We start from the raw sequence: 25,399 nt of genomic DNA on the forward strand, positions 1-25,399 counted from the left end.
AGTCATTGTGGAAGAAGTATTCTTCAACAACAGGAGAACGGCTCCCAAGATATTTAATCATCACGTTTAAGCTCAACCAAAACTCTTCCCTCTTTGTCTGTAAAGCAACCACATACTTCAAAGTGATCAACACCTTCATCAATTGCTTTCAGATACACAATAATTGTCTTCTGCAGGGGTTCAAGCACCGCCAAGTTGCCTACTGTAGCCGGAAACCCGGGCCTTCCAACAGATGTATATGCTACTGTAACAGGAGCAAGTTGCATCAGGAAGTCTAACACTACAGGGTGAATGCAGTATTCATGCAACTGAGACAGCAATTCTTCTGGAACTGTGACAACTGAAAAAGCCTCCTTAAACTCATCAGAGACGGCAATAGGTTACAGTCATAGAGCCTCCGTGTGTAGCAAAAGTTAGGAGCTATATAATCAATGGAATATGGAAATAAAAGGACAAAGTTAAAAGTTAAAGGATAGGCTACAACAACAAAGAGCCAACAGGTAGGCTGATACTTAATATTCTGAATGGAGATGTTGTTGTTTGTAACTGCAGGATGAGAAAGCGCATGTACACTGCAGCCTCAATTAGCCTAGCTAGCGAACGTTAGCTATGTTGGTTAACTAGCTTCTCCCGGTTTGATGTAGTCAAGAGAGGTATTACGTAATTATATTTGATAATAAATAGCCTAGCTATGGCAGCTATTGGTCTACTATAGCACGAGTCGTGTCACGATTGTCTAGGACCAGTAGATATGTGAAATCAGGAGCAGGAGACAGAGGGCCGGAGCAACTGAGTTTTAATAATAAATACAAGACGCAATAGCCGTTGGGCACAGGGCGCGTGGCGAAGTCCGCCAGGAGAAAACACTTTTCCCAAAACAAATAAGCACACTGGAAAACAAACAGCGCGCGGGGCGCAGCCCGGCAATATAATGTCTACTTAATCGGATATAATTACAACTGTCCTGAGTGAACAAATGAACAATCCCGCACGAGAACCCCAACTGAAAATACACACTAAATAACCCCCCACTAATGACAAACATAAAAAGGTGCGGGATAGACAGACAAAACCAAAAGACACAGAAACAACGATCGGTGGCAGCTAATAGGCCGGCGACGACGACCGGCGAGCGCCGCCCGACCGAGGAGGGGCGCCACCTTCGTTAGATACTGTGACAAGTCGACTTGGTTGGTTGCTGTCTCTCGTCTCTCCCTCCCTCCCTCCTTGCTCCCCATGTCACTCGCTCACAGTACGGCCCCTCCCCTTGCCTGCTAGAGTGGCACCCTTCTCTCCCTTCTCCCGTGCTTTATCAGCTCCATTTAATAAAGTACCTTAAAAAAAAATGACTTTTCTGCTGCTTCCTTCACTCGGATCGGACCGGGTCTACATGAATTGGGTCTAGGGTCCGGGTGGGAAAGCCACAGGTCCATTCCCGAATGGGTCCAACTTTGTTGGACCTGTGAAGATAGGTCTGTATGTCAACTACTCATATTTATCAAATTATTTCGGGCTAAAATCCAGCTAACCTTGGAAAAGACAGGCCTAACTACTTACAAAAAGTTTCTGATGAATATCTACAAAAGTAAGTAAAGAGTTTATTAGATTAAAAAGACATAAGGTCATTTCGTCAAACTTGTGAGGCTCTCCATGTTCATTAGTTACCCATTCAACACATTTGCTGCTACTTCAATCCAATTGACCAGACAGACATTTTTATTTGTCCAAACATTCCTCGATTTTTTTTTTTATAAAACAGCCACACATGTGGCCTCTCATTGCATCATAAAATTTTTCGTGAGGCAAACATGTAGGCTAGGTGCGCTCGTTTCGATGGAGAGGACTGCATGGGTGTAGTGCTGCCAGAGTGCACCAGAGAGTCACAATGGTACTCGTTTAGTAAAAGTTAGATCAAAGCTAAGTCAATGTCTTGGAAGATCACATGATAATTCATTAGTACTCTACATAACATATAAGGATATCATAGCGAATATAATAGCATAGTAACGTAGTTATTCTGAATTTGCACATCAAATATAAAAAATTGTATAGGTCAAATATGGAAGTTGGTGACAATCAACAGTTTACTCATGATATTTTACTAAGGGCTCTAATCAGTCTGTATCACTGAAAATGTAGAAATGTAAACCGATTGAGTCGACATGTGCCGCATTTACCCTGAATACAGTCTCCGCTAACAGGAAGTACACTTTTAATATTAGAAGAGCAGAGTAAGTCATTTTGACTCAATATGAATTTAAAAATTAAAATATCTCTGCCATTTTCAAAGTCAAGCCTTTCCTCCGTCCTTGACTTTTTCTAAATAAGTCTATTTAACACGTGTATGTTGTAAGAATTTCGATGTCACAAACATAATTTGTCTTATAAGGAGTTGTAAGAGGACATGTCATTTCCCCCCATGAGAGCCAAAAAGTTACATTTTCAAATCCTTCAACAGATGAAGGTAGGACGTTTTTGATTTCTATATACTATCAGAAAGAGCATATTCTGAGGTTTCCCTAACCCTTACTATTGCCAAATAACTAAATCAATCTAAAACCAAACTCTGCATTTGAGCATGCTGCAATAGTAACATCAACTAATGTGGATTGACCACCAGAGGGCAGGCTGGACTCACGGATAGTAGCCCAACCAGGCATGTGAGTCAATGTGACCAGAGGCAATTAAGCACAGCTGACGATACTAACGACATATTCTCTTTTCCCTACAAGAGGGAGGAGGGAACCAGCGAAGGGGAGAGAAGAAGAAGATAAACTCTCTCTGGAGGATGGCCACCAAGAGAGGGGAGCGATCCACGAAGTATCATTAAGACGGTGACGAATCTGTGATTGTTGTTATAGCTTAAAGATAATCGTCTTGTGTTCCTGTGTCATCTAAAGAAGAAGATGTATGTTGTTCCTTGGGAGATTCTCATTGGTTGTGTTGGAGTGTTTGTATTGTCAGAAATCTCTCAATAGAGAACTGGGTTTAACCAAGAAAACCTACTCCTGACTCGTTTGTTCCACCTTTCCGCTTTAGAGTGACACCAAATGACTTGGTCCGCTCACACTAATGAAAAAGCTATTGTGTTCCTTGAAATCTTTTTCAAGATTACTCTGATGACCTTCATAAACATAGCCACATTATTATTTTTCCAATAGCATATATGAAATATATTTATTAGACTGTTAGAATGTTTGAGTCAAAATTACTTTTCTAGTGTTTAAATTTCAATCACACTGTAACGTTGAACTTCCGCGATACGGATTAATCTACCGTTAATATCATCAACATAGTCTACTTGCATGTAATTAATAGATGTAGTTAAATAATAAACATGGCACTCGAATGCCTTGTTGAAAAACACAAACCAAATGAATAAACATTGTTAAAAAATAGACACTACAGAAAAACTTTATTACACAGTTCGATAGACTGAAACTCAATATGACTAAATACAAATTAAATATGAAATCTCACACATATATTTTTTTACCTTTGCAATGCATGACACAAACTCAGTAACAAAAACAAAGAATGTGTTACCTATAACCAAAACCTGTAATCTATAACCTGTAATCTATAACATATAACCAAAACCTGTAATCTATAACCTGTAATCTATAACATATAACCAGAACCTGTAATCTATAACATATAACCAAAACCTGTAATCTATAACCTGTAATCTATAACATATAACCAAAACCTGTAATCTATAACATATAACCAAAACCTGTAATCTATAACATATAACCAAAACCTGTAATCTATAACCTGTAATCTATAACATATAACCAAAACCTGAAATCTATAACCTGTAATCTATAACATATAACCTGCTGTGTTTGTGTCCTTTTCAGAATGACTTAGACATTCTAATTCTATAGATTCCTACATATTACAACTATAACTCAAAAAATAATTACATTTGTCAAATGCAAGTCAGATTTACTAAGCATTCATACACAATGTGTTATATGTTCTTCCAATAGGGGATAAAACACCACAGTCAAAGCTACAATGTACACTTTACCATAATGTCCTTCATCATTAACTTTATTTGACTTTTTTTTCTTCTAGCAGCTTCTATGTCTGTTAGTTATCAGTAGAAACAGGTGCAAATCCTGCATCTGGGGTCGTGCTTAGCAGCTTCAAGAATGAATGACCACCCAGCCCAGCAGTTTTAAGGACAGTCAGAAATTGTTTTCACAAGCAATATTATCATTCCCTTTCCGTTTAAATTGATAGGTATTATCTTGAGGGTTATCACCTGCATCTTCTTCATCACCAACTTTAGCGCCGCAGATTCCAAAGAAAGACAAAAAAACGGGGATAAAGACTATGCCGTGGACGGCCCCAAACAAAATGACCAAGAACATGATCTTAAAGAAGGTTCTGAAGATGTAGCTCTCAGCTGCAGACAGCGCCACCACTCCTAAGATAGTAGACACACCTCCCTGTATGATAGGATACCCCAAGTGATAGACAGCATCTATAGCCTTCTCATTAGCAGTTCTCTTATTGCTAGAGACAAAGGCGTAGGAAATGTGAGCAGAAAAGTCCACTGAGAAACCAATGCAGATGACAAGGTTGATCATAGATACAGAGTCTAGATTGACATCCCAAAATGTCATGAAACCAGCAACACCCACTATGACAGAGGCAATGGCAAAGGTCACCCACAGAGAACATATTGGGTTGGGAATCAACATGAGGGAGATCACCAGCATGGCAAGAGTGGCAACTACAATGTTTTGGATGGTATTACTAACAATGACTGCATACTGGTCAAAGTATATGAAAGCAGGGTGGTAAACAACCAACTTTACTGGACAATCCTTAGCTGTCTCTCGAAGCTCATTCAACATGTTCTTTTCATCAACAGCTGTACTGACGTTGACTGTCTGAATGAACATACGTGAAGCATATATTGTGTTGTCTGTAAAATCCACATCTTGAATGAAATCAGACCTCTCAAGAAATGTAGACAAATTACTTTTGAATGTATTTTCCACACTTAGATTCAAATTGGTCATCTTTCCAAATATAAGATATTCATTGAGCCAAGATATGGTCCCGTTTTGAGAAACCATTGATAGATCTTCAAACTTTTGAAGGCAGGAGTCGAGACTATTCCGAGAACTTTCGTCCCAATATTGAAACTCACTGTCTGTCACAACAACCATAACATTTGGGCCATACTCTGAAAAGAATTCATCCTCATTGTCATAATAGCTACCCACGTATGAGCTATCAGCTGCTAGGTTTTTAAGGTCTATGCCCTCTTTGATTTGGGAGCAACCATAGATGCTTAAGCCCAAATATACAGCATAGAGCAGGATCACAAATCCTTTGGTCCAATTATTTGTTAGAAATGGACCATAGTACGTCTTAAAGAAGTTGTTAATTGGCATTGGTTCCTCTTTTCCCGTTTCATGATCATAAGCTCCCCCTACAGAGCAGATATTGTACTTTTCAGAATTCACCTCTGGTTCTGGAACCTTCATGCAGGTCAGCCAATGTCTGTTGCTCTTTTCACGTCTTCCATTCAGTGCTAGAAATGCACCGAAGAAGGTGATGTTGTACAAGTAGCAGAACAGGACAGCAGTGCCAGTATACATACAAAAGGACTGTACAGAACCAAAGGGAGTTAACAGACCAATATAGAAAGCCAAGGCATCAGTTAGTGTTGTGATGGTGATAGAAACAGCTGCCTCTTTGTATGTAGCTGCCATACGATCCTCTACGTCGCCATGAACTTGAGTCTGCTGCCAGCAAGAAATCATGATGAACATGTCGTCAACACCAATTCCTGTGGAGAAAAAGGCAACGTTTTACAAAATGTCAGATCTTGTTTCTACCCGTGTTCATTCCTGTGATCACATCTGTTAAGATCACAATCCGAGTAAATTTCATATCAGGTCGAAACAGGATGTCAATTGCATTGGTTTATTGTATCATAATGAGAGTTCGTAAGCTTGCCCAGAATCAGGAATGGAGCTGTTGCCACAGTCATAGCGAAGGGCATCCCACAGTACAGCAACAACCCAAAACTGGACAACACTGCCATACCAGCTGAGAGGACACCAAAGGTCGCCACCCACACCTTGTTCCTAACACAGTCCAACCTAGAAAAACACAACATTAGTCCCAGTGTGGGTAAAGGCTGATAAGTAGTGCTCTCTGATATGCCTTAAAAAGAGTAATGTAGTCACAATGTGGAGACAAATACAAGATCACAACACACTCGTAGGTAAATAGGTGAAAAATCTATCTATGTGCCCTTGAGCAAGGCACTTAACCCTAATTGCTCCTGTAAATGGCTCTAGTCTGCTAAATGACTAAAATGTAAATGCTGAGAATGAGTTTATCATAAAATAGTTTGTTTGTTATAGTCCTTTCTGATATGTCTTTTAAAAAGTATTCTGGGTCACAATGTGGATTTTGATTTGAATTTAGCCCCAAATCTAGCTTCTTTTTTTTTTTTACAGTCACCACTGTCATTAAGATTTTCTATCAAGCTGTCCTATATTCATTGTCCTATATTTATTGAAATCATAAAAGATACCTTATACAAGATGTGATTGAAAAAGTGATGGCCAGGGCATAGGTCAATGAGAAGAGAGGAATGATTGAGTCAGAGCTCTTCTCAAACTCTTCATCCCTTGATATTGATGTAAAATAAGATACGGTCATCTGCAAAGACAAATAAGAATATAGATACAAGAACATATCCAGGTAACATTAGTAAAACAACTCAAGATGTTTGAATAATGAAATTATCATGACATTACATGGATTTCTAAATGGAGCTTAAATGTGCAGTTTGATCAATTAGGCTGTAGGCCTACAGATACAAAAAAACATGTTATATGTTTCATCTCTAAAACGATGTACTCACGCCTTCTTCTGTTTGCATCATCGACGCAGTCTCTATAAACTTCTGCAGCCACATCGTATTTACAGTCTGGTTGTCTTCTTTTAAGAAGTAAAAAAGTCGAATTGCCTTTGCGCTTTCAATTTCAGTTGACCCAGTTTTCAGTTTCACACCACCAATTTCAGATGCGATGAAAATGTTGTCATGATATGGGTAATCAATAGTTGTCGTGGTAACGTTGGGAGTTTTTACAATATCAAAGATTGAATTTGACACGCACACATCACCTTTCTTAACACAAAGGCTTGAGAAATTAAATGTTCCTACTTCAATGGCTTTCACTTCCCTGTCCATAGCAACAATTTTTGTAAAAGCAGGATTTGTGAGGATATTTGCTGTAGGCGTAACAATTATGAGAGATGCAAAGGTCCCTTCAGTATAGAGCCGTAAACGAGAGAAGTCGCTATCATTCTGTGGAAAGTATTCTTTAACTACTTGTCGTTCGTCTTTCGCTGGTCCATCCAGAGGTGTAAACATCTCTTCAATGCCGTTTGCTTCTCTGTCCGCAAGGAAGTAAAATCCTCCGCCAAGACCCGCAGAAATGAACATGGGAAGAATAAAAAACCACCAGTGGTGTCTACCAACAAAACGCCCAAGTATTTCAAATCCCCTAGCTATTGGTTTCTCAACGCAGTCTGTGTTGCACCCAGCCATTTTCTATTCTCCTTTTCAACTTGTGGTATTAGAAAAAAGAACTCGCCTTAAATTTGATCTGTTGACATTACAGTCATAAGCTATACTTCCTCTGAACATGGTAACATGATAAGCTTCCTGTGAAGAGTTTTCCTCAGCAATAGCTCTGCCAGCCCTGGATGCATCTCTGATCCTATCACAACCATGACTGCGTCAGGGCAATAAATGGTTACATATTAACAAATAAGGTGGTTTATCTGTTTGTGTTGTGATAACATCACTAGGTGTCACGGCTGCTCCCGCTTCTGCTCCCACTCCCCCTCCCTGGTGCTCAAAGGTGCCATGCTCCCCCAGCATTACGCACTCCTGCCACCATCAGTACGCACACCTGCCTTCCCCCCGTCACGCGCATCAGCGTATTATTGGACTCACCTGGACTCAATAACCTGTGTGATTACCGCCACTATATGTGTCTGTTCCCAAGCTCTGTTCCCCGCTTCAGGATTAATGTTTGTTTGTCTTTGCATACCCGGTTCTGAAGGTTCTCTGTCTTGTTTGATGTCTGTTCCATATTAAATGTTCTACTCCCCGTACCTGAGTCTCTGATCCACCTCTATGCAGACGACACCATTCTGTATACTTCTGGCCCTTCTTTGGACACTGTGTTATCAACCCTCCAGACGAGCTTCAATGCCATACAACTCTCCTTCCGTGGCCTCCAACTGCTCCTAAATACAAGTAAAACTAAATGCATGCTCTTCAACCGATCGCTGCCTGCACCTGCCCGCCTGTCCAGCATCACTACTGTGGACGGTTCTAACTTAGAATATGTGGACATCTACAAATACCTAGGTGTCTGGTTAGACTGTAAACTCTCCTTCTAGACTCACATCAAACATCTCCAATCCAAAGTTAAATCTAGAATTGGCTTCCTATTTCGCAACAAAGCATCCTTCACTCATGCTGCCAAACATACCCTCGTAAAACTGACCATCCTACCGATCCTCGACTTCGGCGATGTCATTTACAAAATAGCCTCCAATACCCTACTCAACAAACTGGATGCAGTCTATCACAGTGCCATCCGTTTTGTCACCAAAGCATCATATACTACCCACCACTGCGACCTGTACGCTCTCGTTGGCTGGCCTTCGCTTCATAATCGTCGCCAAACCCACTGGCTCCAGGTCATCTACAAGACCCTGCTAGGTAAAGTCCCCCCTTATCTCCGCTCACTGGCCACCATAGCAGCACCCACCTGTAGCACGCGCTCCAGCAGGTATATCTCTCTGGTCACCCCCAAAGCCAATTCCTCCTTTGGCCGTCTCTCCTTCCAGTTCTCTGCTGCCAATGACTGGGACGAACTACAAAAATCTCTGAAACTGGAAACACTTATCTCCCTCACTAGCTTTAAGCACCAGCTGTCAGAGCAGCTCACAGATTACTACACCTGTACATAGCCCATCTATAATTTAGCCTAAACAACTACCCCTTCCCCTACTGTATTTATTTATTTAATTTATTTTGCTCCTTTGCACCCCATTATTTATTTTCTACTTTGCACTTTCTTCTACTACAAATTTACCATTCCAGTGTTTTACTTGCTATATTGTATTTACTTTGCCACCATGGCCTTTTTTGCCTTTACCTCCCTTATCTCACCTCATTTGCTCACATTGTATATAGACTTATTTTTCTACTGTATTATTGACTGTATGTTTGTTTTACTCCATGTGTAACTCTGTGTTGTTGTATGTTGTCGAACTGCTTTGCTTTATCTTAGCCAGGTCGCAATTGTAAATGAGAACTTGTTCTCAACTTGCCTACCTGGTTAAATAAAGGTGAAATAAAAAATAAATAGAAAACCTGCTTCTCTTCTCCTGCGTCGGTCCTTACACTAGGAGTTCATCGCTAGGATGCAAGGTTTCGTCTTTATTAATTAACATTGCTTGTGTAAGTTTTTCTGCAATTTCAGGGGTTGCCCCTGTGATGACTTCCCTGTAAAATGTACAGTTTGATAACAAAAGGGTGACCTGTTAATCTAACCTTCATATTGATGTACCGGAATATAAACACACCTGTCAAAAGAAATCATCCATTGTGATTCACTTTTGGGTCGATAATGTTTGAGTATAATAAAAGACAATCAAATACATTGTTTCATGTGTTTCATGTGTGTAACGACGACGCCGTGAGATGGGAAGCAAGTGCAAGTAGTGAGTTTAATAATAAACACAACAGAGAACAATACAAGACACAAGAGTAGCGTACAGACATGGAACAACATCAATACTGCCTGGGGACCTAAGGGAGTGCCAGATACAGGGGAGGTAATGAGAGCGGAAATGGAGTCCAGGTGAGCCTAATCATGAGGAGCAGGTGCGCGTAATGATTGATGCGAGGTGCGCGTAATGATTGTTGCCAGGACCGGTGGTTACTAAACGGTCGATGTCGAACACCGGAGGGGAGGAGCGGGAGTAGACGTGACAGTACACCCCGCCCCCCCCCCTCCCCCGACACGTGGCTCCAGCCGCAGGATGACGCCGGCCAGAGGGACAGCCCCGAGGATGAGGATGAGGAGCGGGCCGGTCTGGGAGGCGAAGATGGAAATCACGGATGATATTGGGTTCCAGAATGTCCTCCACTGGAACCCAACACCGCTCCTCTGGACCATACCCCTCCCAGTCCACCAGGTACCGGAGCCAACCCCCATGACGGCGGGAGTCCAGTAGGGATCTGACGGCATAGGCGGGACTTCCCTCGACATCCAGGGGGGTGTCGTGGGGGATAGCCTCAGCCAGGGGATCAGGAACCACCGGCCTGAGAAGGGAGACATTAAAGGAAGATAAGATGCAGTAGTCACTGGGGAGCTGTAATCTATACGTCACCTCATTGACCCCCCGGAGAACCTTGAATGGCCCTACAACCTACAAACCGGGGGCTCAGCTTCTTGCAGGGCAGGCAGGGTGGGAGGTTCCTGGTAGAGAACCAGACACGATCCCCAGGATGGAACAAGGGAGTCTCACTGCGATGGCGGTCTGCCTGCTTCTTCTGATGGTGGACGGCACACTGGAATCTCACGTGAGCATCGCTCCACACTTCTTCTGCATGCCTGAAACACTCATCAGCCACAGGAGCTTCGGTCTGGCCCGGGGTCCAAGGAGCCAGGGCCGGCTAATAACGCAGAACACACTGGAAGGGAGTCAGCCCGGTGGAGGATTGACTTAACGAATTCAGAGCGTACTCCGCCCATGGAAGAAATCGGGCACCCTCCCCTTGCCGGTCCTGGCAGTGACTCCTCAGGAACCTTCCCAGCTCCTGGTTTATCCTCTCCACCAGCCCGTTTAACTGAGACCAGTACCCGGAAGTGAGGCTGACCGTGACCCCGAGCTTTTCCATAAAGGCTCTCCATACCTGTGATGTGAATTGGGGGCCACGGTCGGTAGACGCTGTCCTCCAGAAGACTTGCTGGAATAGTGCATCAGCAACCTGGAGAGCAGCAGGGAGACCAGAGAGAGGGATGAAATGACATGATTTAGAAAATTGCACCAGCTCGAGCAAAACATTGGAACACTGCTACTCTAACTTTCGCGATGCATACAAGGCCCTCCCCCTCCCTCCCTTCGGCAAATCTGACCATGACTCTTGTTGCTCCCCTCCTATAGGCAGAAACTAAAACAGGACGCGCCCGTGCTTAGGTCTATCCAACGCTTGTCTGACCAATCGGATTCCACGCTTCAAGATTTCTTCGATCACTTGGACTGGGATATGTTCCTGGTGGCCTCAGACAATAACATCGACGTATACGCTGACTCGGTGAGTGAGTTTATTAGGAAGTGCATTGGAGATATTGCACCCACTGTTACTATTAAAACCTTCCCTAACCATGAACCGTGGATTGATGGCAGCATTCGGCACAAAACTGAAAGCGCGAACCACTGCATTTAATCATGGCAAGGTGACTAGAAACATGATCGAATACAAACAGTGTAGCTATTCCCTCTGCAAGGCAATCAAACAAGCAAAGCGCAATTCAACGACTCAAACACGAGACATGTGGCAAGGTCTACAGACAATCACGAATTACAAACAGAACACCAGCCCTGTAGCGGACATCGACGTCTCACTCACAGACAAATTAAACAACTTCTTTGTGCGCTTTGAGGCAATACAGTGCCACCGACACGGCCGTGTGGGCTCTCTTTCAACATGGCCGACGTGAGTAAAACATTCGTAAAGCATTCAGAATTTTGGATGAAAAGCGTGCCCAAAGTAAACTGCCTGCTACTCAGGTCCAGAAGCTAGGATATGATTAGTAGATTTGGATAGAAAACACTCTACATTTCTAAAACTGTTAAAATAATGTCTGTGAGTATAACAGAACTGAAATGGCAGACGAAAACCTGAAGAAAATCCATCCATGAGGTGCTTTTACTTTGAAATGCCTGTTTTTCCATTGAAAGCCTATCCACCATACAAAGACTTATGATGCAGGTCACTATCTCTATGGCTTCCTCTACATGTGGCCAGTCTTTAGGCATTGTTTCAGGCTTTTTCTCTGAAAAATGAGGGAGAAACAGCACTTTCAATGAGTGGACAGTGGAAATTTCCAGACATGAGTCCAGTCCTCCTTTTCTATTGATGAAGCTTTTGTCCGGTAGAAATATGATTGATTATTTATGACAAAACAACCTGAGGATTAATTATAAATGCATTTGACATGTTTCTACGAACTTTTATGGTACTTTTTAGATTTTTTGTCTGTCTGTTGTGACCGTGCTTTGTTCCAATGTATTACTGAACAAAACGCACCAACAAAATGGAGTTTTTTGAATATAAAGAGGGACTTTATCGAACAAAACAAACATTTATTGTGTAACATGGAGTCATCGGAATGCAACCATATGAAGATCATCAAAGGTAAGTGATACATTTTAAGGCTATTTCTGACTTTTGTTACTCCTCTTCTTGGCTGCTAACTGTTTGTAATGATTTGTCTGCTGGGCGCTGTTCTCAGATAATCACATGGTTTGCTTTCGCCGTAAAGTCTTTTTGAAATCTGACACTGTGGTTGGATTAACAAGAAGTTAATCTTTAAATCGATGTATAACACTTGTATGTTTCATGAATTTTTATAATGAGTATTTCTGTTTTTGAATTTGGTGCTATGCAATTTCACTGGATGTTGGCCAGGTGGGACGGTAGCGTCCCACACCCCCTAGAGAGGTTAACCCTCGCAAAGCCCTGACAGCATCCATAGCCGCGTCCTCAGAGCATGCGCAGACCAGCTGGCTGGTGTGTTTACGGACATATTCAATCAATCCCTATCCCAGGCTGCTGTCCCCACATGCTTCAAGATGGCCACCATTGTTCCTGTTCCCAAGAAAGCTAAGGTAACTGAACTAAATGAAGTGCCTTGAGAGACTAGTCAAGGATCATATCACCTCCACCCTACCTGATACACTAGACCAACTCCAACTTACCTCCCCAATAGGTCCACAGATGATGCATATCCAACCCACTTTAATGAATGGATTTAATAATGGTATCTCTAGTCACTTTAACCTCCCTAGGGTCGGCGGGACGAAATCGTCCCACCTACGTAACAGCCAGTGGAATCCTGTGGCGCGTTATTCAAATACCTTAGAAATGCTATTACTTCAATTTCTCAAACATATGACTATTTTACAGCATTTTAAAGACAAGACTCTCGTTAATCTAACCACACTGTCCGATTTCAAAAAGGCTTTACAACGAAAGCAAACATTAGATTATGTCAGCAGAGTACCCAGCCAGAAATAATCAGACACCCATTTTTCAAGCTAGCATATAATGTCACAAAAACCCAGAAGACAGCTAAATGCAGCACTAACCTTTGATGATCTTCATCAGATGACAACCCTAGGACATTATGTTATACAATACATGCATGTTTTGTTCAATCAAGTTCATATTTATATCAAAAACCAGCTTTTTACATTAGCATGTGACGTTCAGAACTAGCATACCCCCCTCAAACTTCCGGTGAATTTACAAAAAATGTACTAAATTACTCACGATAAACGTCCACAAAAAACATAACAATTATTTTAAGAATTATAGATACAGAACTCCTCTATGCACTCGATATGTCCGATTTTAAAATAGCTTTTCGGTGAAAGCACATTTTGCAATATTCTAAGTAGATAGCCCGGCATCACAGGGCTAGCTATTTAGACACCCAGCAAGTTTAGCCTTCACCAAACTCCGATTTACTATTAGAAAAGTTTGATTACCTTTGGTGTTCTTCGTCAGAGTGCACTCCCAGGACTTCTACTTCAATAACAAATGTTGGTTTGGTCCCAAATAATCCATAGTTATATCCAAACAGCGGCGTTTTGTTGGTGTGTTCAAGACACTATCCGAAAGGGTAAAGAATGGTGACGAGCACGACGCATTTCGTGCCAAAAAAATTCTAAATATTCCATTACCGTACTTCGAAGCACGTCAACCGCTGTTTAAAATCAATTTTTATGCCATTTTTCTCGTAAAAAAGCAATAATATTCCGACCGGGAATCTGCGTTTAGGTAAAAAGACGAAAGAAAATAAAGCACAGGGTTGACTCGTGCACGCACCTAAGCCCATTGTCCTCTGATCGGCCACTTGGCAAAAGCGCAAATGTGTTTCAGCCAGGGGTTGCCTCGATATCACTCAGCTTTTTCCCGGGCTCTGAGAGCCTATGGGAGCCGTAGGAAGTGTCACGTTACAGCAAAGATCCTCAGTCTTCAATAAACAGAGACAAGAAGAACAAGATCTTGTCAGAGAGGGCACTTCCTGTAAGGAATCTTCTCAGGTTTTTGCCTACCATATGAGTTCTGTTATACTCACAGACACCATTCAAACAGTTTTAGAAACTTTAGGGTGTTTTCTATCCAAAGCCAATAATTATATGCATATTCTAGTTACTGGGCAGGAGTAGTAACCAGATTAAATCGGGTACGTTTTTTATCCGGCCGTGTCAATACTGCCCCCTACCCCCAACAGGTTAAATAATGTTTACATATCCTACATTACTCGTCTCATATGTACAGTTGAAGTCGGAAGTTTACATACACTTAGGTTAGAGTCATTAAAACTCGTTTTTCAACCACTCCACAAATTTCTTGTTAACAAACTATAGTTTTGACAAGTCGGTTAGGACATCTACTTTGTGCATGACACAAGTCATTTTTCCAACAATTGTTTACAGACAGATTATTTCACTTATAATTGACTGTAGCACAATTCCAGTGGGTCAGAAGTTTACATACATTAAGTTGACTGCATTTAAACAGCTTGGGAAATCCAGAAAATTATGTCATGTCTTTAGAAGCTTCTGATAGGTTAATTGACATAATTTGAGTCAATTGGCGGTGTACCTGTGGATGTATTTCAATGCCTACCTTCAAACTCAGTGCCTCTTTGCTTGACATCATGGGAAAATCAAAGGAAATCAGCAAAGACCTCAGAAAAAAATTGTAGACCTCCACAAGTCTGGTTCATCCTTGGGAGCGATTTCCAAACGCCTGAAGGTACCACGTTCATCTCTACAAACAATAGTACGCAAGTATAAACACCATGGGACCACGCAGCCGTCATACCGCTCAGGAAGGAGACGCGTTCTGTCTCATAGAAATTAACGTAATTTGGTGCAAAAAGTGCAAATCAATCCCAGAACAACAGCAAATGACCTTGTGAAGATGCTAGAGGAAACAGGTACAAAAGTATCTATATCCACAGTCAAATGAGTCCTATATCGACATAACCTGAAAGGCATCTCAGCAAGCCACTGCTCCAAAACCCACATAAAAAAGCCAGACTATGGTTTGCAACTGCACATGGGGACAAAGATTGTACTTTTTGGAGAAATGTCCTCTGGTCTGATGAAAATAAATCAAACTTTTTGGCCATAATGACCATCGTTATGTTTGGAGGAGAAAGGGGGAGGCTTGCAAGCCAAATAACCCCATCCCAACTGTAAAGCACAGGGGTGGCAGCATCATGTTGTGGGGGGGCTTTGCTGCAGGAGGGACTGGTGCACCTAACAAAATAGATGGCATCATGAGGTAGGAAAATTATGTGGATATATTGAAGCAACATCTGAAGACATCAGTCAGGAAGTTAAAGCTTGGTTGCAACTGGGTCTTCCAAATGGACAATGACCCCAAGCATACTTCCAAAGCTGTGGCAAAATGGCTTAAGGACAACAAAGTCAAGGTATTGGAGTGACCAACACTGAAAAATTGTGGCCACTGAAAAAGTGTATGCGAGCAAGGAGGCCTACAAACCTGACTCAGTTACATGAGCTGTGTCAGGAGGAATGGGCCAAAATTCACCCAACTTATTGTGGGAAGCTTGTGGAAGGCTACCCGAAACGTTTGACCCAAGTTAAACAATTTAAAGGCAATGCTACCAAATACTAATTGAGTGTATGTAAACTTCTTACCCACTGGGAATGTGATGAATGAAATAAAAGCTGAAATTAATCATTCTATCTACTATTATTCTGACATTTCACATTCTTAAAATAAAGTGGTGATCCTAACTGACCTAATACAGGGAATTTTTACTAGGATTAAATGTCAGGAATTGTGAAAAACTGAGTTTAAATGTATTTGGCTAAGGTGTATGTAAACTTCCGACTTAAACTGTATTTTATACCATCTACTGCATCTTGCCTATGCCGAACGGTCATCACGCATCCATATATTTAAATGTACATATTATTATTCCATCCCTTTACATTGCGTGTTTAAGCCAGTCGTTGTGAATTTGTTAGATTACTTGTTAGATATTACTGCACTGTCGGAACTGAAGCACATGCATTTCGCCACACTCGCATTAACATCTACTAACAATATGTATTTGACCAATAACATTTGATTTGATTTGATACTCTGAATAGAATTGGTCCTCATTTTCATAATAGCTACCCACATATGAGCTATGCCCTATGATTTCGAAGCAACCAAAGATGCTTAAGCCACGTATGAACTTGTATGCACATGGACACAAGTATTTTACCAAACCTGGCAATATGCTTAGACAGTTGTGAATGTAATAAAATATAACAAACTGTATTTACCTTATTCAATTAAGTTTCTGACAAGTTGGAAAACAGTTGAGTAAAACACACATCATTTCCTGCCTTGTTGTTTTCTCTGAGAAAGTAGAAGAGTCGAACAGCCAGTGCACTGACAAAAATATCTGAATTCAAAACTCCTACCACCTACTACCACCAGGTTCTATCCCCAAAAAGACCGTGTTTGATGATGAATTATGATAAGGAAAGGTAAAGTTGACCTTTTTGAATTGCACTAGCTGTGCCTATCAGTGACATCTAACATGTAGTTTTTTTTCCTGAATGATTCAGAGGAAAAGTACAGTTTGTTATATTTCACAGATTCACAACTGTCTGGGCATATTGCCAGGTTTGGTGAAATACTTGTTCATACGTGGCTTCTACTTATCATGACCTGTGACCATCTCTCTAACTCTTCCTTCTAAATATCTCCTCAAATGCTTTCAGATAACATTGAAACAACGGTGAAAGTCCCAGAGCTCCCTTCGGGATACAGCCGCAAATGAAGAAAACTCAGAATCATTCTAAAGGAAAATGTTCTTTGACTAAATGACTCTACTTTTTTTTTTGCAGGCCCGTCCGTCGATGTAAACTGGACCTCTATGCCGTGCACCGCTCTCTTCAAGGAAGTAAAATCCTGCCCTATGTCCTTCTGTCAGGTTGTGCGCTACTGGTAAAGAAGTCAAGTGCAGGAGAGCGGAGACTTGATCAGGCACACTTTATTTGGCAGAAGCAACAACAGACGGACGCAACTGCGTCAAAACCTCCAGTCAAATAGCAAAAGTGAAAAGCGCGACAACTTTCACAATAATGCAAATGTTTAACAATAAACATACTACAGGTTAAACACGGTACCCGGGGGAAAAACCAGCCTGGCGCGTCACACAAAACACGTAACAAAAACAATTCCACACAAAGACATGAGGGGGGAACAGAGGGAATATATATGTAGTATGATTATGGAATGTAAACCAAGTGTGTGGGGAAACAAGACAAAACAAATGGAACAATGAAAGGTGGATCGGCGATGGCTAGAAGACCGGTGACGTCGACCGCCGAACGCCGCCCCGAACAAGGAGAGGGACCGACTTCGGCGGAAGTCGTGACACCTTCAGAGATGAACAAGGGGACAAGTGGAAAGCACCATGCATTTCTCCCCAACAAAACCTCCAAGATTATGAAACACCGGTTTTTCAATGCAGTCTGTGTGACATGAAGCCATGGTCACTGGTTAAGATGTAAGAAGTTATTATCAAAATGAACACGTCAACAATACACATTAAGAAAGAGGAACACGTCAACAACAAACATTAAGAGAGAGGAACACGTCAACAATACACATTAAGAGAGAGGAACACGTCAACAACAAACATTAAGAGGAACACGTCAACAACAAACATTGAGAAAGAGGAACACGTCAACAACACACATTGAGAAAGAGGAACACGTCAACAACACACATTAAGAGAGAGGAACACGTCAACATGGAAATAGGTTCCAACTGTATAAAACCTGATCATCTTTTGAATTTTTCCGTTTGGGTATCTATCTATACTTGTATATTACATGCTATCCTCTTCCAGGACTATGTTCTATGGCTATGTAAATAGAATGCCATTTGAGTTATGTAAAAAACAGCTTTATTGGTAAATGTCCTCAGTTGGAAAGGCAGGCTCCATTTACCACTGTATTATATTGTACAGTACACACCAATTTGATCAAGGATTCTTACAAATAGACATTACACACTTTCAGATGCTCGTCATACGTAAGCATGAAACTTCGTTCCCCTAGAATTTGTCTGACGTTATCTGCCTACTGATCTGTTACAATGCTTGTTTGTTTTACACTTGTAAAGTTTACAACTACGGTGGAATAAACTTTGACCTTCTGATGCGTTATATTACAGCGCTAAAACTGTAATTGGTTACGGAGTAAGTCAGGTACTGGCAAGTATCCTACTAGCAAACATCATTAATAATGACATCAATTGAATGTCCTCCTATCACCTCAAGTTGACTTTTCCATGCTGTCAGCAAATCTCTCTCTCTCTCTTTAGTTCATACATTATTACAGAAATTTGCAAATTGTCACAAAATACTGAAGTATGATGGTTAGTGGAAAATTATATCATCAACTTATTTGCTATGACTAATTTGATAATTAGTGACGTTCTGGTTTCCTCTCATTTTTAACAAACTGTTCTGTTTTGAAGGTTCTTGACTATGAACACCTCAAAAGGTGCAGACTAACAGATAAAACACTTGAGAAGAATATATATTGGTTTTTAAATGTAATTAAGAAATTCTGTATCAGACAAAGGAAGAAGTAGATCTCAGACAAGCTCTTTTGCACCGATTTTGCTGCATAGTAAGTTTTAGACAATGAAAGGTTATGAGTACAATGAGGATAACCATATAGAAATCCCCTTGATGACTGTAGATACTGTAACCAAGGAGATACTGTCTGACAAAATAAATAAAACTGGCGTGGCCTTTATTGAGAGCATTGCTTTCTGTGGAAATTAATCAGCATTTCCTTAGAGGACTGCAATCAGTCCTTCGCGATAAAGGCAATGCAGGTGAACTAAGGAGACTAAGGAACTGGAGGCAAATCCAGCCATGCAACGTTCTCCCGTCCAATAAAAACATAAGAAGCTGCTTTATGTTGAGAAATTAAATATAACAAAAAACCCAGCATTGTAAAACCTCAGACTACAGAGATGAATATAATGAAACATCAGCTAACTTGGATTTTGATTATTTAAATAACATGAATATATATATATCTAATGATACTTTTAAAGCAATGTTACCTGACAAATTTTTTTTCTAACATCTGTACCTGTAATTTTAATTTTTTTATTTCTAGACAAGCTACATATTGTTTACAAAAACGATATACATTGTGATGATAAAATATTTCTGTTAAAAATATATATATTTAGGTTACCTAGCTAGTTAAAACATGTCCTATTTTCTTCCTATTCTGATGCTAACCATAACCTATCCAGGTGAGGGGTTTGAACAATTTCTGGAAGTTTCTTCTGGAAGGGTAAAACTGGCACATCTCTAACAAGAGATTTAACAGTACTTAATGATGCTGACAACAGAAAACCTGGGAAGTCTCACACTATCAAAGCTGCTCTCATAGATGGGTTAGTACGAAGATTCCCTGACTCTCACCATTTGTTTTTATAGAGTAAATAGTCTGTACTGTAAAAAAAACATAGCCTGTCATTTCTATAGAGTGTAAACTTAATTGATAATGGTTGTTGCGTGTTTTAATATCTAGCCTAGATTCAATCAGATCAAGTGTTAACCGGCGATAGCAGACATCCGCATAGGGGATGTTTTGGCAGCGGTGGAGGTGGAACTGTGTTGGAGCCGTCAAATTGGTGACCTGTTAATGTGACTCCGTTCAGCCAATGGCAATGTCCGCTTTAGGTATAATGCTGGGAGCACCTCTGTTCTGTTACCAGGAATAAGCAAGACCTAGCAACAACAGACGGACGCAACTGCGTCAAAACCTCCAGTCAAATAGCAAAAGTGAAAAGCTCGACAACTTTCACAATAACGCAAATGTTTAGGAATAAGGCCGTGACCTCTGCGATTTCCCTTCAAAAAAGTCCCACAGTGAAGATGGCAAAAAGATGTGTAATATTTTATGAGGAAATGTTAATAGCTAATTGTCTTCATAGCACAAATAATATTATAGGTGTCACTCCCTGACCATAGAGAGCCTTTTTATTCTCTATGTTGGTTAGGTCGGGGTGTGACTAGGGTGGGTAATCTAGGTTGTTTATGTCTATGTTGGCCTGGTATGGTCCCCAATCAGAGGCAGCTGTTTATCATTGTCTCTGATTGGGGATCATATTTAGGCAGCCATTTCCCCACTGTGTTTTGTGGGATCTTGTTTTGTTTTTGTGTAGTTGCCTGTGAGCACTTCATTTACTTCACGTTTCGTTTGTTGGTTTATTGTTTTGTATTTTGCTGAAGTTTCACTTTATAATAAAAATGTGGAACGCTACGTACGCTGCGCCTTGGTCTAGTTCTTACCACGATCGTGACAATAGCGTTGACATTATTGTTAACATCATTAAGAGTAATGATCACTAAATAGTTATTATGTTATGGGAACAACAGTAGTACGAATAACAAAACATAATTTATAATACTACTATAATTGTATTATAATTATCCACTTTAGAAAAACATTTAAATACCATTGTTATTTAATCAGTTTAAATCCAATCGTTTTTTTCTTTCTTCATTTTGGACATGCATATTGGACTGTACACAATTCCCTGTACATTGTGTGGCAGTAAAACGGTGGTCCATTTAAGTCAGGAGCAGTCATACTTTCCAAATCCACAGGTTGTACTCCCAGAGGAGTGTCGCTGCTCATTCTGTGGCCCTTAAAGAGTGGTTTTATCATGTTGGACATATATCAAAATCACATTTTATGTGCCAAATACAACAGGTGTAGACTTTACCGTGAAATGCTTAATTACGAGCCCTTTTCCAAAAAAAAAGAGTTATTAAGTAAGCAAAATTGCACAATAAAAAGGAAATAGTAATATGGAACCTTTATTTAACTAGATAAGTTAGTTAAGAACAAATTCTTATTTACAATCATGGCCAGTTGTGATACAGCCCGGGATCGAACAAGGGTCTGTAGTGACGCCACTCAGGATGTAATTGGTAACATGTAGGTAGAGGTAAAAGTGACTAGGCCATCAGGATAGATAATAAACAGAGTAGCAGCAGTGTATGTGAAGAGTGTAAAAGGGTGTGAAAGTGTGTCTATGTGTGTGTGTGTGTGTGTGTGTGTGTGTGTGTGTGTGTGTGTGTGTGTGTGTGTGTGTGTGTGTGTGTGTGTGTGTGGCATCAATATGCATATGTGTGTGTGTTTAGTGTGTGTGAGCATATGTAGTGTGTGTGTGTGTGTGTGTGTGTGTGTGTTGGAGGGTCAGCATAGTATGACACCGCTTGGGGACTAAGCACACACCTCTGAGGGGCCCCCGTGTTGAGGGACAGCGTGGCGGATATGTTGTTGCCTACCCTCTCTACCTGGGGGCGGCACATCAGGAAGTCCAAGAGACAGTTGCAGAGGGAGGTGTTTAGTCCCAGGGTTCTTAGCTTAGTGATGAGCTTTGAGGACACTATGGTGTTGAATGCTGAGCTGTAGTCAATGAACAGCATTCTCATGTAGGTTTTCCTTTTGTCCAGGTGTGAAAGGCCAGTGTGGAGTGCAGTAGAGATTGCATCATCTGTGGATCTGTTGGGGCGGTATGCAAATTGGAGTGGGTCTATGGTTTCTGGGATAATGGTGTTAATGTGAGCCATGACCAGCCTTTCAAAGCACTTCATGGCTACAGATGTGAGGTCTATGGGGCAATAGTCATTTAGGCAGGTTACCTTAGTGTTCGTGGGCACAGGGACTATGGTGGTCTGCTTGAAACATGTTGGTATTACAGACTCAGACAGGGAGAGGTTGAAAATGTCAGTGAAGACACTTGCCAGCTGGTCAACGCATGCTCTGAGTACATGTCCTCTGAATCCGTCTGGTTCTGCAGTCTTGTGAATGTAAACCTGTTTAAAGGTCTTACTCACAGCTAGCTTCTGTCCTCCTCTGGGTACATAAAATTCAACACAAAACCTAGGAGTTTTCTCACCCCCTTTCATAGACTTACACAGTAATTATGACAACTTCCAGAGGACGTGCTCCAACCTATCAGAGCTCTTGCAGCATGAACTGACATGTTGTCCACCAAATCAAAGGATCAGAGAATGAATCTAGTACTGAAAGCATAAGATACCTCTAGCTAGCACTGCTGTGTATAACATGTGGTGAGTAGTTGACTCAAGGAGAGAGAAAGAAGTGTTTTTAACAAATTAATTTCTTCCAAAATTAGGGAAAAGCAGAGAGAGGGAGAGAGAGAGAGAGAGCTACATTTGGTAGTATATTTTAAACTTTCACTTAGGTAGCAAATGCAGATAGCTAGTTTAGCCTACTCAAACACCCAGCTCGAACAGAGAGGGATGCTATGTTAGCTTGCTGACTATGGTTATCCAGAACTGGAACTCTTCTAAGTCAAGGTAAGCTTTTGGTTTTATTAATTTATTGCCACCGGGGCCCCGCCAGTGTCACTGATAAACTGCTTTCTGGCTGTACACTGTATTGCACTATTGTAGCGAGTTTACTAACTCATTGTTTTCTAAAAATACATCATGCAACAATTTTAACAATATGTTAGCTTAGTAGAGAGCCAGCCCTTAGACCTTAGGGGATTTAATGCAGGCTACCCCTGTCAACCTACCAATTGTGCCCAGAGTGCAATTTCTATAAAGATAAAGCCAAACAGACAATCATATGTTTGACTATTAATCCCTTTTCAGCTGCATGAGCAGGTGCTGTTTGAGTGCCACCTGCAAATTATATTAAAACTTGTTTGTCCTACCAGGTGACTGTGAGATGGCTCTCTGTGTCAGCTGTTTAATAGAGTTGCAAACCACTGTCGATCTCAGCAAGGGAAAGCTGATTTCACCTGATTTCACCTGATTTCACCTGATTTCACCTGATTTCACCTGATTTCACCTTTATCCAGCAGAGCAGATGGCTATGGCAGAGAGGGTTGTGGGGTTCTTCTACTGAAGCCACTGAAACAAGTGAACGTTTTCTTCAGTTTTCACAGTACAATATTCAAACTGGGCAAACATTTAGCCAGTCTGGCCATACAACGTCTCTGGGAGTATTTAATGCGTTGAATGAACTTTTAAACTTTAAAAGTATATTACTATTATGTGGCACTGTATTATTTACCATCCCTTATCACCAATTTATATTAGAGTGCAATAGACAAGCTCTTTTTCCTATATGACTCACCAAGAGTAATTTAGGGTGGAGCCCAACAGTTCCTTGTAGTGTTCCATGTAGTACAACTTTGTCACAGATACTGGTCCCGTTGTGCACTGACCATCTGGCATTTCGGGCATATTTCAGATTGGCTGGTCAGTTTTGTGCCCAGTGGGCCTGTCTAACTAGTCATTTTTGGGGGGTTGGACAAAATGCTCATTATCTGGCAAATTCATTATTTTTACATTTAATTTAACCTTTATTTAACTAGACAAGTCAGTTAAGAACAATTACTTTACTAGTCAGTTAAGATTCAAATTATCAAAGCTTGATGATTAGTAAAAACATTTTTTTACCAGCTGGGGCAAAAAACCAAACCTGCACCGAGTTAATTTTAAAATGTAACCTTTACTTTACTAGGTAAGTCAGTTAAGAACAATTTCTTATTTACAATGACAGCCTACTGGGGAACAACTGCTTTGATCAGGGGCAGAACAACAGATTTTTACCTTGTCAGCTCAGGGATTCAATCCAACAACCTTTTGGTTACTGGCCCAATGCTCTTACCTTTAGGCTACCTGCCGCCCCAGGTAGCCTGGGGGCCTCAAAGAATGGGGGCCTCAAATAAAAAATGTCCCAAAATGGGTAAGTACTAAACGGGGTCCTTGGGATGTCGAACTCTGACGTCACTCCACTGAAGTCAACATTTTAAACGGTTAAGGTAAGGTTTAAGGTTATGTTGAGTTGGGTTTGGCTGCCTTCATGGCCAGTGCCAAACCAAGGGTGCCACTCAACACACTGCAACTCAGTGTCAGTTTTCAGAGTCCATTTGTCATTTCACCAAATTCTCCTGAGTTGAGTGTCAAACTGGATCACATTGAAAACGAGACAACGTTTAAGATACAATCTCCTACAGTAACGTATGCATCAGGCAGTATATCATGCAAGCAAGGGAGGTTGGCCGAAGAACAGTACATCTCTATAGACTCGGTTTACAAGCAATGCACATCAACTATGAGTACTGACGAATTCTACAAGTACCTAAGTAAGAGAGGGTTTCAGTATGGTTCTGTTTTCAGAAACAGAGGAGATGTGCATTATGGTGAAGACTTGATGGAAGCCATCTCTGTTGTGTCTGTCCCTGAAGAGCTCCTGCCACAGTTGCATGACTTCTGCATTCATCCTGTAGTGCTAGACTACTTGCTCCAACTGACTCAAGTCACAACAGCGAATGCATTCATGGCAAGGCCTGGCTTTCCTGCAGAAATTGGTAGTTTGACTGTTCACGAACCCTTGCAGCCTGAAATGGTTCTGTATTTGAGAGCTGCAAATGTTGCAGTGGACCATTTTGAAGTATCTGGCTGTTTCACAGACAAAGCAGGCCGGGTGTTGGTTGAACTGAAGCATGTTATATTCAGGTATCTTGGAAGTCAATCTTGTGTAGTTGAAGAGTACTTTTTCTACAATGACTTCAGTGTTGTCTCTGATGACTACAAGCCAACTAATAATATATAGTTCATCCTTCAGACTACTGATCCGTACAGAATGATTAGCTTGTCTGGGCAGTTCATCCTTCAGACTACTGATCCGTACAGAATGACTAGCTTGTCTGCCGTTCCCTGTGATGTTGATGATCAGATCATCCAGGAGAAATAAGTTGAGACTCAGCTCAGTAAGATATGTGTTCATTTCTCAGACTTCTGTCCTGTCATTGTCTCTGACCTGAACTATGGTCAGACAATATACTGGAACAATCACACATCTCAGAACCACCAGCTTCTGGTTCTTGACTTCAGTGGTACTGTCACAGCTGTAGGGAAAGATGTGAACAAACTGAAAGTGGGAGACGATGTAGTATCATGTTATC

The 25,399-nt window shown here is 41.1% G+C and overlaps 1 protein-coding gene and 1 pseudogene across 7 annotated transcripts; both read right to left on the reverse strand.

The window, feature by feature from the left end:
- Positions 1-25,399, reverse strand: part of LOC115148660 (retinol dehydrogenase 12-like) — an 85,913-nt pseudogene that overhangs the window by 54,805 nt on the left and 5,709 nt on the right.
- On the reverse strand, positions 3,399-7,718 carry LOC115149315 (patched domain-containing protein 3). 7 transcript variants are annotated; one of them, XR_003866842.1, is made up of 5 exons: positions 6,905-7,718; positions 6,572-6,699; positions 5,986-6,131; positions 3,805-5,815; positions 3,399-3,763 (listed from the first exon to the last, which is right to left on the reverse strand). XR_003866842.1 is itself a non-coding variant. In XM_029692085.1 (4 exons), the coding sequence occupies exons 1-4, from the start codon at positions 7,592-7,594 to the stop codon at positions 4,197-4,199; spliced, it is 2,583 nt and encodes an 860-aa protein (XP_029547945.1). In that variant the 5' UTR covers positions 7,595-7,718; the 3' UTR covers positions 3,399-4,196. The 7 variants fall into 7 exon arrangements, 2 of the variants coding, with proteins under 2 accessions (XP_029547945.1, XP_029547971.1); XR_003866846.1 differs by having other exon boundaries at positions 3,399-3,709; positions 3,764-5,815; XR_003866847.1 differs by having other exon boundaries at positions 3,399-3,641; positions 3,737-5,815.

Source organism: Salmo trutta, chromosome 2 (assembly GCF_901001165.1).
Source record: "Salmo trutta chromosome 2, fSalTru1.1, whole genome shotgun sequence".
Taxonomy (NCBI): domain Eukaryota; kingdom Metazoa; phylum Chordata; class Actinopteri; order Salmoniformes; family Salmonidae; genus Salmo; species Salmo trutta.

Excerpts from the sequence above, each read along its gene's own strand:
- LOC115149315 (XM_029692085.1), bottom strand. The coding sequence starts at position 7,594 with ATGGCTGGGTGCAACACAGACTGCGTTGAGAAACCAATAGCTAGGGGA. Across the intron at positions 6,700-6,904 it reads TGATGCAAACAGAAGAAGGC|ATGACCGTATCTTATTTTAC; the intron begins GTGAGTACATCG and ends TTGTCTTTGCAG. Across the intron at positions 5,816-5,985 it reads AGCTCCATTCCTGATTCTGG|GAATTGGTGTTGACGACATG; the intron begins GCAAGCTTACGA and ends TTTTCTCCACAG.